The sequence below is a fragment of the Oncorhynchus nerka genome, linkage group LG24 (genome assembly GCF_034236695.1).
Source record: "Oncorhynchus nerka isolate Pitt River linkage group LG24, Oner_Uvic_2.0, whole genome shotgun sequence".
In the NCBI taxonomy this organism is placed as follows: domain Eukaryota; kingdom Metazoa; phylum Chordata; class Actinopteri; order Salmoniformes; family Salmonidae; genus Oncorhynchus; species Oncorhynchus nerka.
Window position 1 is genome coordinate 87116467 of NC_088419.1, and position 13448 is coordinate 87129914.

Sequence of the window (13448 nt, forward strand, 5' to 3'; positions counted from 1 at the left end):
CGTAATGGATGGAAGAGCGTAAAGATCAGAATTGTCAACTAACTTCTGAACAAATTCAGTCTCTCTCTCTCTCCCTCGCCCCCTTCCTTCCCCTCCCCAGCCTGATGATGAGGGCAGCTACACCTGTGTGGCCACTAACACGGTAGGTCAGGACAGCCAGACGGTCAGTTTGTCCGTCCACACCCAGCCTGCCTTCACTGAGCTGCTGGCAGACATGGCCCTCAACAAGGGAGAGCGCCTAGTAATGGCCTGTGGGGTCACCGGCATCCCCCCTCCTAAAATCACCTGGGCTTTCAACAACATCATCATCCCAGGTATGCCCCGCCCCCCTCACCATCCCCCACTCTGCTTAGAAAGAAGAGAAACTGCCAACTCTTTCTGTACATTAAATATTTGCCATATATATTTTGGACTTATAATTGACATTCAGTCTGCTATTCTTGTAGTTTTTCCTATGTACCAATATTTCCTACTGGATCTGTTGATAATATTTAAGGGTGGCATCTCTCTCTCTAATCTGTCCCTGTAGCTCACTATGACCATGTGAATGGACACAGTGAGCTGGTCATCGAGCGGGTTACCAAAGACAACTCGGGAACCTACTCCTGTATTGCTGAGAACCGTGTGGGAACCATCAAGTCCCTGGGCTTTGTCTACGTCAAAGGTGTGACATCCCTTCCTGTTTCCAAATATGGCCCTGGGCCTAATTAGCCCACAGTTTACCATGTCGGTCAAAATGTTGTATTTGTATCAAGAGCTTTATTAAAAGACTACTGTTTGTGGGCAGAAAACAGTGACCTAGCACTAATTTTCTATTCTTAGTGGCTCTTCTTTTTTGTCCAGCTCCTGTGTAACAGCTGAATGTGGTTGACTAAAAACCTGCCCTGTTATTGTGTCCAGAGCCCCCCATCATCGACGGGGACTTCCACTCCAACCGAATCGAGCCTCTGGGGGGTAACGCCATCCTAAACTGTGAGGTACGAGGAGACCCCCTGCCCACCATCCAGTGGAGCAAGAAGGGTGTCAACATCCAGATCAGCAACCGTATCCACCAGCTGGACAACGGTTCTCTGGCCATCTACGGCACCGTGGTACGACACTGTTATTAAAGAGTTTACATCTAGTATATCTATATCTACGGCACCGTGGTACGACACTGTTATTAAAGAGTTTACATCTAGTATATCTATATCTACGGCACCGTGGTACGACACTGTTATTAAAGAGTTTACATCTAGTATATCTATATCTACGGCACCGTGGTACGACACTGTTATTAAAGAGTTTACATCTAGTATATCTATATCTACGGCACCGTGGTACGACACTGTTATTAAAGAGTTTACATCTAGTATATCTATATCTACGGCACCGTGGTACGACACTGTTATTAAAGAGTTTACATCTAGTATATCTATATCTACGGCACCGTGGTACGACACTGTTATTAAAGAGTTTACATCTAGTATATCTATATCTACGGCACCGTGGTACGACACTGTTATTAAAGAGTTTACATCTAGTATATCTATATCTACGGCACCGTGGTACGACACTGTTATTAAAGAGTTTACATCTAGTATATCTATATCTACGGCACCGTGGTACGACACTGTTATTAAAGAGTTTACATCTAGTATATCTATATCTACGGCACCGTGGTACGACACTGTTATTAAAGAGTTTACATCTAGTATATCTATATCTACGGCACCGTGGTACGACACTGTTATTAAAGAGTTTACATCTAGTATATCTATATCTACAACACTGTGGTACAGAACTATTAGAGTTCACATATCTAGTATATCTATATCTACAACACTGTGGTACAGCACTATTACAGAGTTCACACACTGTATCGAGTATATCTATATCTACAACACTGTGGTACAGCACTATTGCGGAGTTCAAATATCTAGTATATCTATATCTACATCACTGTGGTACAGCACTATTACAGAGTTCACACACTGTATCGAGTATATCTATAACTACAACACTGTGGTACAGCACTATTGCGGAGTTCAAATATCTAGTATATCTATATCTACATCACCGTGGTACAGCACTATTACAGAGTTCACACACTGTATCTAGCATATCTACATCTACAACACAGCGGTACAGCACTATTACAGAGTTCACACACTGTATCTAGTATATCTATATATAGTCAGTTAAGAACAAATTCTTATTTACAATGACGGCCTACCCCGGCCAAACCCGGACGATGCTGGCCAAATTGTGTGCCACCCTATACTTCTCCCCTGAACATTCATTGTAGTCTGTTCTTGTCTAGATGAATCTTGTTGATAGTGCTAACTGTTGTTGTGTCTCCTCAGAATGAAGATGCAGGGAACTATATGTGTGTGGCCACCAACGATGCTGGGGTGGTGGAGAAGAGTGTCACTCTCACCCTGCAGAGTGAGTATACAGTAGATGAACTAAACTAAATAGTTATCCTTTATGGTAATCCTATTCAGTTCCATGCCGTAATGCCCCACCTCTCCTCTGTCAGGTTCTCCCTCCACCCGTGTTGGTTCTCCCTCCACCCGTGTTGTGTTCTGAAAGAAGATACACATAGATGTTATAAAGATGACAGTAAAGTTAATGTGTTATGCTGTACTCCAACAGGCTCTCCCTCCATCACAGTAGAGCCGGTAGAGACGGTGGTAGACGCTGGCACCACGGTGCTACTGAACTGCCGGGCGGAAGGGGAGCCCACTCCTGTCATCGAGTGGTCCCGCCAGGGGAGCCCTCTCCTGGGCAACGAGCGCTTCACCACCCTGTCCAACGGCTCTCTGAGGCTGACCAGCGCCCAGAAGGAAGACACGGCCGAGTACCAGTGTGTGGCCAGGAACCTCCTGGGTTCTGTGCTGGTCAGAGTCACTCTCACTGTCAGAGGTGAGTTAGCTATCTACTGTACGTCAACCCAACCTTTTGTGGGGAGGTGACTTCCAGGGGTTCGTATAGTTATAGTTTGTGATTTAAGATTGCGTATTTTGTGCCTCCCGAGTGGCGCAGTGGTCTAAGGCTTTACATCGCAGTGCTTGAGGCGTCACTACAGACCCGGGTTCGATCGATTTCCTCCGACACATTGGTGCGGCTGGCTTCCGGGTTAAGTGAGCAGTGTGTCAAGAAGCAGTGTGGCTTGGCAGGGTCGTGTTTCGGAGGACGCATGGCTCTCGACCTTCCCCTCTTCCGAGTCCGTACGGGAGTTGCAGTGATGGGACTACCAATTGAGTATCACAAAATTTTGGGGAAAAAGGGGGAAGAAGTATTTTTAAAAAGAGGTAAAAAGTTTTTTTTAAATAAAATAAAATAATGCTTATTTTCACAACTCGCGACCCACCTCTCACCTGCCCAGGGCCCTCTTTGGGCCCCGACCCATAGATTAAGAAACACTGGATTAGAAAAATGTTTTCAGTCTATCTCTCTGGTTATGCTAAAATACCAGAATGCACAGCAAAATATCTTTGACATCTGTACTCCAGTCCACAAGAATACTGAAGTCAGATCTCATGCTTCATAGGGCTCTGGTAAAAAGGAGGTTGGTCAATTGTGAATAGGGTGCTATTTGAGGGAATAGGGTGCTATTTGAGGGAATATGGTGCTATCTGGGATACACCCAGTATGATTGAGTGTGGTGACAATGCCTAACCCTGTCTCTCTGTGGCCCTGTCCCAGTGCACGGAGGGTTCTCAGAGTGGATGGAGTGGGGCCCCTGCAGTGTGTCCTGTGGTGTCGGGACTCAGCGGAGGCTGAGGCAGTGTAACAACCCCCTGCCTGCCAATGGGGGTCGCCACTGTGCCAATTCGGACACAGAGACACGCAGCTGCCAGGGCAAGCCCTGCCCAGGTCAGTCCAGTCACGGTGTGTGAGTGTGTGTGTGTGTATGTATGTGTGCACGTGTGTGTGTTACTCTCTGTATCCTGTGTGTCTGTCCATGCAGTGGATGGTAACTGGTCAGAGTGGTCAGAGTGGGAAGAGTGTTCTCGTACCTGTGGCCAGGGCAACAGGACCAGGGTGCGCACCTGCACCAACCCCTCCGTGCAGCATGGGGGCAGACCCTGTGAGGGCAAGGCAGTGGAGGCCATCATGTGTAGCATCAGGCCCTGCCCTGGTGAGTACTGGTCATGGCAAGCACTCTACTCCTGTACATTCCAATCATTGGATAAACAATCATAGAATGATAGAATCAATATAATTGGAATCAATAGAATCAGACATTATTAAAGATTATGATTGGTCAAGCACGAATCATATTGATTATCTTATCCCAGTGGCAGGTAACTGGGGGGCATGGTTGCCATGGAGCTCGTGCAGTGAGACGTGCGGTAAAGGGATGCAGACCAGAGTGCGTCTGTGTAACAACCCCCCTTCCTCATTCCACGGGCCACCGTGTGAGGGCCCCGACACACAGACACAACTCTGCAAGGAGAGATACTGTCCTGGTAAATGGTTTGGCAACTAAGACTCTGTCCTGGTAAATGGTTTGGCAACTAAGACTCTGTCCTGGTAAATGGTTTGGGAACTAAGACACTGTCCTGGTAAATGGTTTGGGAACTAAGACTCTGTCCTGGTAAATGGTTTGGGAACTAAGACACTGTCCTTGTAAATGGTTTGGGAACTAAGACACTGTCCTTGTAAATGGTTTGGGAACTAAGACACTGTCCTGGTAAATGGTTTGGGAACTAAGACACTGTCCTGGTAAATGGTTTGGGAACTAAGACTCTGTCCTGGTAAATGGTTTGGGAACTAAGACTCTGTCCTGGTAAATGGTTTGGGAATGAAGACTCTGTCCTGGTAAATGGTTTGGGAACTAAGACACTGTCCTGGTAAATGGTTTGGGAACTAAGACTCTGTCCTGGTAAATGGTTTGGGAACTATGACTCTGTCCTGGTAAATGGTTTGGGAACTAAGACACTGTCCTTGTAAATGGTTTGGGAACTAAGACACTGTCCTGGTAAATGGTTTGGGAACTAAGACTCTGTCCTGGTAAATGGTTTGGGAACTAAGACACTGTCCTGGTAAATGGTTTGGGAACTAAGACACTGTCCTGGTAAATGGTTTGGGAACTAAGACTCTGTCCTGGTAAATGGTTTGGGAACTAAGACACTGTCCTGGTAAATGGTTTGGGAACTAAGACTCTGTCCTGGTAAATGGTTTGGGAACTAAGACTCTGTCCTGGTAAATGGTTTGGGAACGAAGACTCTGTCCTGGTAAATGGTTTGGGAACTAAGACACTGTCCTGGTAAATGGTTTGGGAACTAAGACTCTGTCCTGGTAAATGGTTTGGGAACGAAGACACTGTCCTTGTAAATGGTTTGGGAACTAAGACACTGTCCTGGTAAATGGTTTGGGAACTAAGACTCTGTCCTGGTAAATGGTTTGGGAACGAAGACACTGTCCTTGTAAATGGTTTGGGAACTAAGACTCTGTCCTGGTAAATGGTTTGGGAACTATGACTCTGTCCTGGTAAATGGTTTGGGAACTAAGACACTGTCCTGTTAAATGGATTGGCAACTAAGACTCTGTCCTGGTAAATGGTTTGGGAACTAAGACTCTGTCCTTGTAAATGGTTTGGGAACTAAGACTCTGTCCTGGTAAATGGTTTGGGAACTAAGAATCTGTCCTGGTAAATGGTTTGGGAACTAAGACACTGTCCTGGTAAATGTTTTGGCAACTTTAACTCTGTCCTAGTAAATGGTTTGGGAACTAAGACTCAGTCCTGGTAAATGGTTTGGCAACTATGACTCTGTCCTGGTAAATGGTTTGGCAACTATGACTCTGTCCGTGTAAATGGTTTGGGAACTATGACTCTGTCGAGGTAAATGGTTTGGCAACTATGACTCTGTCCTGGTAAATGGTTTGGCAACTATGACTCTGTCCTGGTAAATGGTTTGGCAACTATGACTCTGTCCTGGTAAATGGTTTGGCAACTATGACTCTGTCCTTGTAAATGGTTTGGGAACTATGACACTGTCCTGGTAAATGGTTTGGGAACTAAGACACTGTCGAGGTAAATGGTTTGGGAACTAAGACTCAGTCCTGGTAAATGGTTTGGCAACTATGACTCTGTCCTTGTAAATGGTTTGGGAACTAAGACACTGTCGGGGTAAATGGCTTGGGAATTAAGGGTGGACAGGGACAGTGCTGCTGTAGTTTAAGATGAGCTGTACTCTTTTTCACTTTTTCAGATTGAATTGTGGAGGGACTACTACCAGATTGCTTATATCTATCAAATCTTCTCAGAACTCACGTGTTTAGAGTGTAGGGGCTTGGGGTTGATTTGGGATTGGGCCTGACTCTGTCTCTTGCCCTCCAGTGGATGGGAAGTGGTCATCGTGGGTGAGCTGGGGGGCCTGCAGTGTCTCCTGTGGGGGTGGAACCAGACAACGGACACGCCTCTGTGCCAGCCCCGCCCCCCAGCACAGGGGCAGGCAGTGTGAGGGTAACGACGTGCACATCGACTTCTGCAACAGTGACCCGTGCCCTGGTGAGTAGTGACATCCTTACTCCTCTTATATCTTATCCTCTTACACTAACTCTTATCCTCTTACAGGAACTCTTATCCTCTTCCACTAATTAGTATCCTCTTACACTAACTCTTATCCTCTTACACTAACTCTTATCCTCTTACACTAACTCTTAGCCTCTTACACTAACTAGTATCCTCTTACACTAACTCTTATCCTCTTACAGGAACTCGTATCCTCTTACACTAACTCTTATCCTCTTATACTAACTCTTATCCTCTTACAGGAACTCTTATCCTCTTATACTAACTCTTATCCTCTTACAGGAACTCTTATCCTCTTACACTAACTCGTATCCTCTTACACTAACTCTTATCCTCTTACAGGAACTCTTATCCTCTTACACTAACTCGTATCCTCTTACACTAACTCTTATCCTCTTATACTAACTCTTATCCTCTTACAGGAACTCTTATCCTCTTATACTAACTCTTATCCTCTTACAGGAACTCTTATCCTCTTACACTAACTCTTATCCTCTTACACTAACTCGTATCCTCTTACACTAACTAGTATCGTCTTACACTAACTCTTATCCTCTTACACTAACTCGTATCCTCTTACACTAACTCGTATCCTCTTACACTAACTCTTATCCTCTTATACTAACTCTTATCCTCTTACAGGAACTCTTATCCTCTTACAGGAACTCGTATCCTCTTACAGGAATTCTTATCCTCTTACACTAACTCGTATTCTCTTACACTAACTCTTATCCTCTTACACTAACTCTTATCCTCTTACACTAACTCTTATCTCACCTGGTTCATCTGTCTCACCTACAGCGAGTTGCATTGATCAAGTGTTGCAGACATTTTGTGTGTACTGACTGAGATGCATCTCTTTCTTTCCCTCTCTCTCTTTCCTATCATTTCCCTTTCCCTCCCCCCTCTACCTCACCCTGTTAGTTCATGGTAACTGGGGTCTGTGGAGTAGTTGGGGCAGCTGCAGCAGGACGTGTAATGGAGGACAGATGAAGCGCTACAGAACATGTGACAACCCCAGACCCGCCAATGGGGGCAGAGCATGTGCCGGGGCAGACTCACAGATACAGAGGTGCAGCACAGCCAACTGCCCTGGTAAGTGTGTGTTTGTGTGTGTGAGATATGGAACGGAGTGATAGGACAGCACGGCGTTGGTCATGTCAACGCAAATGAATTGACATTGCTAAGCCTTTGTGCTGAACATGAACTTACTATCACCAACACCATGTTCCAAAATAAAACAAATACAAAACCTATTGAATGCACTCACAATCAAAGCGCTGGCACCTCATAGACTACGTGATTGTCAGGCGCTCTGATATCAAGGATGTCCTCATTACGTGAGCCGTGAGAGGAGCGGAGTGCTGGACAGATCATCGGATGATGTAGACCAAGCTCAGAATGAAAGTTCGCACAGCCACCTGCCTCAATATGTCCACCAAAAACAATCTGCACTGTGGTCGAAAACAGAGGCACGTAACAACCTATGTCGCTCTCTAGCAGAAAAACTAGAGAACATTGAGACTCTCCTGAATGCAGAGGGGTCCGATTCACGACAAATGTTCCTCTCTAAACACATCACTCTGAGTCAGCAGCCCACTCCATCAGTTACAGCAGTAAGAAACATCAGGACTGGTTCAATGAAAACTCCACGTACATCTCCACCCTACTTGACATACACAAGACACACTCAACAGCCTTACATCTGAGTCCCTCCAAAAGCAATGGCATGAGCAGCAGTGGGAGGCACAGTGCTTTACGGCATCTACAAAATGAGTGGTGGATCTCCAAAGTACAAGAAATCCAATCTTTTGCGGACAGATATGACAGGTACAGCATTTATGATGCCCTGAAGACCACCCACTGTCCAGGAAGTTGCTCTCCCCTGTCCCCTCAGAAGTGTAGATGAGTCCACTCTTATAAAGGACCAAACTAGGTTAGTCCAGAGGTGGAGTGAACAATTTGAAGCCCTCTTAAACCAGCCGTAACAAGTTGACTACTCAGTCCTGGACGTACCCCTAAACCCTGCCTACCATCCAGAGCCTTAATCTCCTTAATCTCTTGAAGCTGTAAAACCTTTTGAGGATCTCAAGACCCATGCCAAATCTTTTTAGTTTCCTGAGGGGGAATAGGCTTTGTCGTTCCCTCTTCACAACTGTCTTGGTGTGTTTGGACCAATCTAGTTTGTTGTTGATGTGGACACCAAGGAATTTGAAGCTCTCAACCTGCTCCACTACAGCCCCGTTGATGAGAATAGGGACGTGCTCGGTGCTCCTTTTCCTGTAGTCCACAATCATCTCCTTAGTCTTGGTTACGTTGAGGGTGGCCATGCAGTCGTGGGTGAACAGGGAGTACAGGAGGGGACTGAGCACGCACCCCTGGGGAGCTCCAGTATTGAGGATGAGCGTGGCAGATGTGTTGCTACCTACCCTCACCACCTGGGGGCGGCCTGTCAGGAAGTCCAGGATCCAGTTGCAGAGGGAGGTGTTTAGTCCCAGGATCCTTAGCTTGGTGATGAGCTTTAAGGGTACTATGGTGTTGAACGCTGAGCTGTAGTCAATGAACAGCATTCTCACATAGATGTTCCTTTTGTCCAGGTGGGAAAGGGCAGTGTGGAGTGCAATAGAGATTGCATCATCTGTGGATCTGTTTGGGCGGTATGCAAATTGGAGTGGGTCTAGGGTTTCTGGGATAATGGTGTTGATGTGAGCCATTACCAGCCTTTCAAAGGACTTCATGAATACGGACATGAGTGCTACGGGTCTGTAGTCATTTAGGCATGTTGCCTTTGTGTTCTTGGGCACAGGGACTATGGTGGTCTGCTTGAAGCATGTTGGTATTACAGACTCAATCGGGGACATGTTGAAGACACCTGCCAGTTGGTCAGCACATGCCCGGAGCACACGTCCTGGTATTCCATCTGGCCCCGCAGCCTTGTGTATGTTGACCTGTTTAAGGGTCTTACTCACTTCGGCTACGGAGAGCGTGATCACACAGTCATCCGGAACAGCTGATGCTCTCATGCATGCCTCAGTGTTGCTTGCCTCGAAGCGAGCATAGAAGTGATTTAGCTCGTCTGGTAGGCTCGTATCACTGGGCAGCTCGCGGCTGTGCTTCCCTTTGTAGTTTATAATAGTCTGCAAGCCCTGCCACATCCGACGAGTGTCGGAGCTGGTGTAGTATGATTCAATCTTAGCCCTGTATTGAAGCTTTGCCTGTTTGATGGTTCATCTGAGGGCATAGCAGGATATCTTGTAAGCTTCCGGGTTAGAGTCCCGCACCTTGAATGCGGCAGCTCTACCCTTTAGCTCAGTGCGAATGTTGCCTGTAATCCATGGCTTCTGGTTGGGGTATGTACGTACAGTCACTGTGGGGACGACGTCCTCGATGCACTTATTGATAAACCTGTGACTGATGTGGTGTATTCCTCAATGCCATCGGGAAGAATCCCGGAACATGTTCCAGTCTGTGATAACAAAGCAGTCCTATAGATTAGCAGCTGCTTCATCTGACCATTTTTTTTATAGACCGAGTCACTGGTGCTTCCGGCTTTAATTTTTGCTTGTAAGCAGGAATCAGGAGGATAGAGTTGTGGTTAGATTTACCAGATGGAGGACGAGGGAGAGCTTTGTACACGTCTCTGTGTGTGGAGTACAGGTGATCTAGAATTTCTTTCCCTCTGGTTGCACATTTAACATGTTGATAGAGATTTGGTAGAACTGATTTAAGTTTCCCTGCATTAAAGTCTCCGGCCACTAGGTGCGCCGCCTCTGGGTGAGTGGTTTCCTTTTTGCTTATTTCAGCTGACTGAGTGCGGTCTTTAGTGCCAGCATCTGTCTGTGGTGGTAAATAAACAGCCACAAGAAGTATAGCTGAGAACTCTCTAGGCAAGTAGTGTGGCCTGCAGTTTATCACAATATACTCTACTTCAGGCGAGCAAAATCTAGAGACTTCCTTTCGTGCACCAGCTGTTGTTTACAAATATGCACTGACCCCCCCCCCCCGTGCTGTTCTATCCTGCCGGGGCAGCGTGTGTCCCGCTAGCTGAGTATCCATGTCGTCATTCAGCCACGATTCCGTGAAGCATAGGATGGGTGTGTCACAACACTCCTGCACAAGAACATTGAAACAGAGAGTGGGGGTGACCCGGGGCTTCAGATTGGATGGGAACCTCTTCAAAATCAGGATGATCCAAATCTGAACAGGTACTTGAGCTCCAGTACGTGGATGATTGCCCTGTTGTGCCTCTCTCACAGCAGCTGTGAGAGCATACAGCAGAATGTTAACATCCCAAAAACTGAGGTCCTATGTCAGTAGTCATCTGACCCTCCACTTGAAACATATCCTCCATCTCAGACTCCTCACTGGCCATTGTACCACACTTTAAATATCTTGGAAGCATCCTCTAGGAAGACTGCAAAATCGACCAGGATATCCAGAATCGGGTCAAACAGGCCTCTTCCTCCGTTGACCGGTTAAGGAAGAGGGCTTTTAACAACAGCAACCTACCTGCACCTACACACCAAAGTAGCAGTCTGCCAGGCAGTGTGTAAATATCTACACTCCTTTATAGATGTGAAACATGGACAGTTTATCGCCGACACTTAGAACAACTGGAATCCTTTGACGGAAAAGGCCTCCAACACATTTTGAAAGTGATCTGGCAGGACCATGTTCCGCACTTAGAGATCCTACAGAGAACCAAACTGCTGGAGCATTGAGGCGTCCATCACACTCCACCAGCGTTAGATGGCTCGGCCAGGCCACTCAGGTGCCAGAGGATCGCCTGCCGCGAAAGAGGCTGTGCGGACAGCTACAACTGGGCCATCGCTCTGCAGGTGGGCAGAAAAACGCAGCTAAAGGACAAACTGAAGATATCACTAAAGAACTCTGGGATGAACCCTGTGTCTCTCCAGACTGTTGCTGCGGAGTGCAGTTGGCCAAGGAATAAAGGCTGGAACGTAGCCTGGCTAAGCGACAGAGAAGGAATATGACCATGCCTGCTCCGGCCCCAATGGGACAGGCCTTTGTGAGCTCTGTCTGTGGCAGACAGTGTGCATCCCGCATCAGATTACACAGTCATCAGTGAACCCACAAGCAGTAGTGGAAGTCATCATCGAATACGATGGACTACCTTAAGTAAGCGTGTGTGCGGGTCGATGCTCACTCTGTCATGACTATGTATTTTTATATGTCTGTGTGTGTTTGCAGTGGATGGTAACTGGGGAGCGTGGCAGCCCTGGGGAGAATGCTCCGCCTCCTGTGCGGGCGGAGAGAGAACTCGAGTCAAACTCTGTAATAACCCGTCGCCTAGCAACGAGGGCCGCCTCTGCCCAGGAGACTCCACCCAGGTGTCCAGGTGTAACGGCCAAGCGTGTCCAGGTATGGTGTGTGTGTGTGTGCATGGCATGTGTGTGCCTGTGTTTGGCATGTGCGTGCCTGTGTGTTCACTAAACCTGTTCTCTCTCCCAGGTGGGCCTCAGAAGGCGAGAGGTAGCATCATAGGAAACATTAACAACGTGGAGTTTGGAATTGCCATCCTCAACGCCACCATCTCTGACAACCAATCTGGAGGCAGGGTTATACATGCCACCATCTCCAATGTGCCTCGGAGCCTGGGTAAGTTACAGTTTTTTCCAACTGCTTACACACGTTTTCAAAAAATCTCCTTTTTTCAAAACTCAACACACAATTCCCAAAACTGCACACACAAAATGCAAAATGCCTCACATCTCCTTCAAAATGTAACACTGCATTCAAAATGCCATAAACACGTCAGAATGAAGCATTTGCATCAAATGGCAAACACTGCTTTCATAATAGTACATTTTTGGATATACCATGTAAACACTGTTGTTCTAAATCTAAAGCTCTTTGGTCTTTCATAGGCTTATATCTACATTTCAATACAATGTTCTACAGTGAAAGTAATCTGCTGAGAAGGGTAACAAGTACACTGTAAACACCAATGCAATGCAAACATTACTGTTGTATACAGTAGCATAAAACAAAACCATAAACATATATAAACCAAAAGTATATTCTTTAGAATACAGTAAAGAACACAATTGTGTGTGTGGGGTCCCGGGGGGCAGTCCAGGATTTGGTAGTGGGGGGGCAGTCACCAGTGCTAAGCTACGCTTCATCTCTTCTCCGGCCTGGGTCTGGCCACAATACTTTGTCCACATCACAAGATACATTTTCTCTTGCCAAACATGGAGGGAAGTATCTCCTAGCATGGCATATCCAACCTTGGACAGAGGCAACCTCTCTGTCCCCACATGCGTCCTCCATTGCCTGGAGAAGCGGCATGCGGGCATAGGGTTGACGATCATACACTTTCCAGCGCCAGGCTGAGAAGAATTCCTCTATGGGATTTAGAAAAGGTGAATATGGGGGTAGGTACGAAACTACAAATTATGGATGGGTGGCAAACCAGTTTTGGACCAGAAAAGCCTGGTGAAAACTAACATTATCCCATAAAACCACAAATCTAGCAGGCTCCTGATCTGAATCGGGGACAACAAGCATTGTGTAAATTGAATCCAGAAAAGTGAGCATATGGCCAGTGTTGTACGGACCCAGTGTGGCATTGTGATGGAGGACCCCGTTTTGAGTGATGGCAGCACACATAGTTATATTACCCCCACGCTGTCCAGGGACATTGGTAATTGCCTTCTGTCCTATTACATTTCTTCCGCGGCGCCTGGTTTTGAAGCAAACCTCATCCACATAAATACATTCATGGCGAATTACATGGGCATCCAGCTCCAATACTCTTTGTAACAGACAAAGGGATATACAGATGAGTAAATATGTTATGTCTGAAGTACTGGAAGTAGTGTTGCATACATACTGACTCTGTCAGAGTTTCTCTCAAATGGCACCTTGTAAAGTTGTTTCATCGTCACTCGGGGCCGTT

General features: G+C 46.5%; 1 protein-coding gene across 3 annotated transcripts in view; it reads left to right on the plus strand.

Annotated features, from left to right (window-relative positions):
- The window catches only part of hmcn1 (hemicentin 1), a 282581-nt gene that overhangs the window by 247983 nt on the left and 21150 nt on the right, over positions 1 to 13448 (plus strand). For all 3 annotated transcript variants that reach the window (XM_065009245.1, XM_065009247.1, XM_065009246.1), the window contains exons 82-93: positions 101 to 314; positions 530 to 664; positions 901 to 1091; positions 2346 to 2427; positions 2638 to 2907; positions 3691 to 3861; positions 3956 to 4126; positions 4287 to 4457; positions 6332 to 6502; positions 7451 to 7621; positions 11738 to 11908; positions 11999 to 12145. In XM_065009245.1, the coding sequence (XP_064865317.1) occupies positions 101 to 314; positions 530 to 664; positions 901 to 1091; positions 2346 to 2427; positions 2638 to 2907; positions 3691 to 3861; positions 3956 to 4126; positions 4287 to 4457; positions 6332 to 6502; positions 7451 to 7621; positions 11738 to 11908; positions 11999 to 12145 (2065 nt within the window). The remainder of the gene's footprint in view (positions 1 to 100; positions 315 to 529; positions 665 to 900; positions 1092 to 2345; positions 2428 to 2637; positions 2908 to 3690; positions 3862 to 3955; positions 4127 to 4286; positions 4458 to 6331; positions 6503 to 7450; positions 7622 to 11737; positions 11909 to 11998; positions 12146 to 13448) is intronic.